General features: G+C 38.3%; 1 protein-coding gene across 1 annotated transcript; it reads right to left on the bottom strand.

Annotated features, from left to right (window-relative positions):
• Window positions 1-394: 394 nt before the first annotated feature.
• LOC149217484 (disease resistance protein ADR2-like) lies at window positions 395-4,406 on the bottom strand. Its single transcript, XM_089390226.1, has 4 exons — window positions 3,868-4,406; window positions 2,838-3,750; window positions 2,168-2,494; window positions 395-2,077 (listed from the first exon to the last, which is right to left on the bottom strand). The coding sequence occupies exons 1-4, from the start codon at window positions 4,404-4,406 to the stop codon at window positions 395-397; spliced, it is 3,462 nt and encodes a 1,153-aa protein (XP_089246352.1).
• Window positions 4,407-5,811: the final 1,405 nt, after the last annotated feature.

Below are 5,811 nucleotides of genomic sequence, written 5' to 3'. Positions count from 1 at the left end.
AGTTTAAATAACACAAATCAAGATTTCACCTTAATTTTTTTCACCTATTCCAAAAATAAACAACTCCATTAAAAAATACCAAATAAACATTATGTAACAATTTCACTTTTGGAACTTTTAATTGAAATTTGGTGAAACAATTTTGTTCCAACAATATTTTTATTTGTTTGAAATCTATTTTTCAAAATTATAATTTTATTTTTTTGAGATATTTAAACGGTATAAAAATATTCAAATTTTATAAAATTCACAAATACACTCCTGAGTTCAACATATTCCTAAAATAAATGTCCGAACACCTCTAAAATGTAAAACAGTTAACATAGGACCATTTTTTAAACATCAAAATGAAAGGGAGCCAAAAATGATACTACAAAAATTTCTTTACATTCTTTCATTCCCGGCAAAACCGGAACGATTTGTTTTCAACAAAATAATCATCATCATAATACTCATATACATCATGATCATAATCACCAAAATCATCTGTGCAGACTGTCGTCAGTTGGGGTAAAGTTGGCATGCTTTTTAAGTCGTGCCATACAGAAGTCCGAAATCTCCTCAAAGATATCAATGTTTCGAAACCTTTCAGATCCTCTACTCTAATATTATTACACCCTCTTATGTCCAGCTCTTCAAGTTTTGCAAGACCACATGATAGCGCTCTTATTTCACCCAATGCATGACAACACCTTAAATCCAGAGTTATTAGTGTTGTTGGCAATGCTCCAATCTGCACCAATTTCTTACAACCCTTTATCCTGAGAATTTGAAGGTTGGGACATATACCTCGAGAAAAGGATACCTCCGTTATTTCTGTGCAACACAACTCCAACTCCTTGAACTCAACCATGACTGTATCAGTGGGAGAATCAAATTTACTCTCCATTTTTTTCATTCTCGGCGTAGTGAACAATGATTCTGTTTCTCCTTTAACCCTTTTGAATGGTAGTTGCCGGAGAGGACTTCTGGTGACCTTTAATAATTCAAGGCTCTTCATGTTCATGAGATCTGGTGGTAAGTATTGTATTCCACATTCAGATATTTTCAACCTTGTCAACTGACTCAACATGCAAACTGAATCTGGCAAACATTTCAATTGCGGGCATCCATGGAGCCACAATTCCTTCAATGCACTTAGGTTTCCGAACAAAGATGGCAGCGCTCCCACCAAAGGGCTTCCTAACATCAGAAGTTCCAAATTGCTCAGGCACACAACGGTACTAGGTAAATCTTTGATGTTTGTACGGAACAAATTTAACTTTTTCAAAGACTGTTGACTTCCAACCTGGGAAGGCAATAACTCCATTTGGAGGCAACCTGATAGATCTAAACATTCAAGAGTGGTGATATCTCCAAGTGTGGAAAGAGTCAAATTCAAACAATCACTCAAATGTAGATGTCTAAGTTGCAATAGATTTCCCTGAAAGCTTGGAAGCGTTTCCAGACTTTTACACCTAGAAAGATTGATGTATTGAAGATTTTTTAAATTTCCAAAGGAACTTGGAAGCATCTTCAAACTTCTGCACAATGTCAGATTCATGGTTTGGAGATTTCTCAGATTTTGAAACGAATCTGGAAGCATCTTCAAACTTCCGCACAGTGTGAGATTGATATGTTGGAGAGTTGTTAGATTCCCAAAAGAATTTGGAATCATCTCCAAATTGCTGCACTTAGAAAAATTGGCGTGTTGGAGATTTACCAGATTCCCAAAGGAATTTGGGAGCATTTTCAAACTTCCACAGTCTGTCAGATTGAGGTGTTGAAGATTTGTTAGATTACCAAAAGAATCTGGAAGCATTTCCAAACTGCTGCACTTGGACAGATGGACGTATTCGAGCTTTTTTAGATCCCCAAATAAAATTGGAAGAAGCTGCAATTTTGGGCACCCTATGAGGGTTAGATATCTCAAGGATCTCAGGTAACAAAATTCTTCTGGTAGCATTGCTAGATCTGCGTATGTCAACAATCGCTGACAATTCAGTACAATCTTTTCTAGGTACTTCAGCGACCTTAATGACTTTGGAAACTCGGAAAGTGGAGCTTCAATATTTAATTCCCGCAAGTGGAGAGGTGCCTGCAATGTTAAGTACGTTTCCATTATATAAGAAATTCAAAAGATAAGAGGATTCTCGCTCTGCAAATTGCTGCATCTATATCTACGTACCTCAGATCGAGATTGCCACAATCTTTTCAATTCCCAACCGAACACTTCTAAAACTCTTAAATCGCGCAATGGAATCCAAGAAGGCAGTGATGAGTAGATCGACGCATTCCAACGGAGCCATATGAGTTTTGGTGATCGCACCGAAGTCAAGATGCTTTCAAAGTTGCCTTCAGCTTCAAGAAGTTGCAATTTCCTGATTCCGCAGACCTCTTGACTGGAACTTGTATTCAAGGGAAATTCTAATTCTGAATGGAACACGTCCTCTTCATCCTCCCCAATAAAGGTGTACCAAGGAGCCATCACAAATCCGCGCACTTCTGTTATCACCTGTTTGTGCTTTGAGAACAATAAACTATTATTAACATAATGTGTGGCGGACTATTTTGAATAAAAAATACCGAAAGTTGTTTAGACATTCAACGGTTAGGATGGCTCAAACACTTACAGAGGATGATTGTTGCAACAACTCATGAAGATGGTGAAGATTCTTTATAGATCGCCAAAGACGACGCGGTAATAATTCTGGACAATCCGCAATAGCTCTTCCCAAATCTATGAGGTGATCATGCATTCTTATTCTATTTTCATCATCCAACTCGACAAGACACTTGTTGAGCAGATTTTGAAACCCTACCAAACCCTTCCATCCTGAACCCCTCCATATTCTTACCCATGTATCCTTGTCTTTTCCTATCGACAAACAGGCGATATCTAAAAATATTTGTTGCTCCTCATGATTGAGAGAGTCGTAACTAATTTTAAGGCTCCTTTCTATCTCTGTAGGTAATGTTTGGTGAAGTCCATTCAGTTGCTCTTCCCAGTAAAGTTTGTCCTGTCCACAAACAAGCGCCCCAAAAACTTTCAATGATAGAGGCAAACCATGGCATGCCTTTAAAAACCCATGTACAAGATTTTCAAATCCTGGTAGTGGATATGGCTGGAAAAAGGCATGCAAGCAAAACAGCTCTTGGGAGTGTGCTATATTGAGGCCTGGTAACTGATAAATTGACGACTCTGCAATTCCTGCACTTCTAAGGATATGCTTGTCCCTAGACGTAACCAAAATCAAGCTCTTGGGGTGAAGGACATGCTTAATTGGCAAGAAAGGATCCAGTTGATCCACATGACTTACATCATCTAATATTATGAGTGCCTCACAAGCTGAGAGATTCTTTTTAAGTATCTCCACACCTTCTTCCCACCTCTCAATTTTGATATCTCCATCCTTCAAGTCCTTAATGAGTTTGCTTTGTAAATTATTTAGAGACATTCTATTTGCATTTTCCCTCACATCAAATAGAAAGCAGGATCTATCATAATCTGACCTCTTACGATTGAAAAGTTCTTTGGCCAGCGTCGTCTTTCCAATTCCACCGATGCCCACAATGCCCACAACCTTGACCTCCACATGGTCGTCCTGATGCAGTCGCAGTGTCCCTTCAAGGTCTTGTAACTTTTCCGCCAAACCAGTTGGATATTTTGCCACATCCAATGGCATTGCAACATTTTTCAACACGGCTTGCACGACCTTCTCCAACAGCTCTTCTTCGTGCTCCTCCAAGAGTCTCTCTTCGCCCTCGTCCCTGAATATTAATTAAGACAGTAAAGTAAGTAATGACAAAAGCATACTTGAGATGTGATGTATGATTCAATGCAACAGATTTAGAACTAATATGGATCGAGACAGTGGATATCCTTACCCATTACCCTCCTGCAGTTCAAAGCCGCTTATATTCGCGACATGATGAAGGGCGTTTCGCCAAGTCTGGATAGTCTGCAAGTCGTACCGCTGCTTATCTTCGTGGATACGTAGGGCTTTAGCGTACGGTCCATCTTTATCTTTGCCCGTCCACCTGACCTCCGAGGGCTTCACTTTATAGAAGACCGGAAGAATAATGGCTTTGGACTCCACCATGAGGACAAGCTCGTCCAGGCACCACCTGGATTCGGCATAGGTCGCAGATAAAATGGCTATATGGACAGAGGCTACTCGAACCGCAGCTTCTATCTGAGATGTAATATTGTGTCCAGCCTGCAGTTCGGGCTTGTCGAGGAAGACTTGCAATCCGTGGGAAATGAGGCGACGGTACAGACTGGTGGCGAAGGTGTTTTTCACATCAGGCCCGCGATGGTTAATAAAAACCTGGTAATGGTGATAAGAAGTGGATGCAGAAAAAGGGGGCGTGAAGGAAGAAGCAGCGGCAGCGTTTTGACAATGGGTGGCTAGTTGATCTGCCATGGGAATTGGATTTGGAATTTGGTGGAGTCGGAATGACATAAATAAGAATGAACCAAGAATCAGAATGACACAAATACGCACAAGCAGCCAGAAGGTTTATTCGGTAAAATTACCCGCAGGCAGACAGCACTAAGCAAAAAAATCCCCACACTAGAGAGTGCGCCTTGCTCGGTGATTTCCTCCCTACTTATTTTTTGGACTTGTATGTGACATGTATTGAAGTCACTAGCTTACCTACCCATAAAGATTGATAAATGGTGGACCTTGAGTGACACCATGTTATGACGAAGAAGCTGCATCCCGTATCTATAGTCCAAGACTTGATCGATAATACACAAAGCCGATCCACCGTTCTAACTTAATCTTGGTAAAGGAAGTGAGTTGATAGGTAGAGTATACTTTGAAAAAATCCCGCAAATTAGTTTCGAAAATAATGGAAATTTCGTGATAATCTGCTAGAAAATTTAGAAATTCCAACTTTGATTTTTTTTCAATAAGATTCCGGCCAGAAAACTGTTGTGTAAACGAGTTTGTGATGTGATGTTGGTAGAAATTAAAAAAATAAAATAAAAAAATATCCCAATCAATTAGAACCAAAAATCACTGCAATCAATTGGATGGCTAAATTAAATCGAGAGTAAGCGGGCTCTTCACGGTTTCCACCAGATCTTGGAATCCAGGATGAGTAGATTATTCACTATTTTCACCTTTTTAAAATCTCCCCCCAACAGAGTTTGCATTTGCTTGACGATTTCCATGCATTTGCTTCACAATTTCCATGCATTTAATTACTTTAACCCAACTCTTCACCGTTCCAACCTAATCAAGAAAATGCGTCCACTAAAGTTTGCATTTGCTTGATGCAGATGAAAAGGTAGTGATTCAATATTTTGGTAGTTACTGTTTGTTTCTCTTTTTGACTTTGAAGGTGGCATTTACTAACTTCAAATGGATACACACTTATAAAGATTTTTTTTTATTAAAGAAGTATTTTATGGATTTTTTTTATTTTAAGTCTAATAAATACTAAATTAGAAATAATCTAATATCTTATATATTCGGGTATTTACGAATTAAAAATAATCTAATATCTTATACATTCGGATATTTACGAATTAAAAATAGATTATATTTTTAGATAGGTATGATTTTAATCTTGCGTTGGTAATCTAGCTGTGGAATTTTGGTTCAAATGTTTTTTTTTTTTATGGTTGTGTCATGTGGGCAGAGGTGGGGAGGTGTTTTTTTAAAATTTGCTAGTAACAAAAGGCTTTGAACCAAATGGCTTTGAAATAAATAAGAATGTCAATTTTGGTCCAACATTTCAAGTAATTAAAAAGGAAAAAGGAAGATGAAAAAAAATAGCCCTTAAATCCCTCTATTAATAGGGGAGAGGCAACAAATA

Source organism: Pinus tabuliformis, chromosome 1_1 (assembly GCF_031772625.1).
Source record: "Pinus tabuliformis cultivar Carrire ecotype Pingquan chromosome 1_1, CPIR1, whole genome shotgun sequence".
NCBI lineage: Eukaryota > Viridiplantae > Streptophyta > Pinopsida > Pinales > Pinaceae > Pinus > Pinus tabuliformis.
Note: the sequence above shows the minus strand (reverse complement) of the source record. Positions and strands in the feature narration are given on the sequence as shown.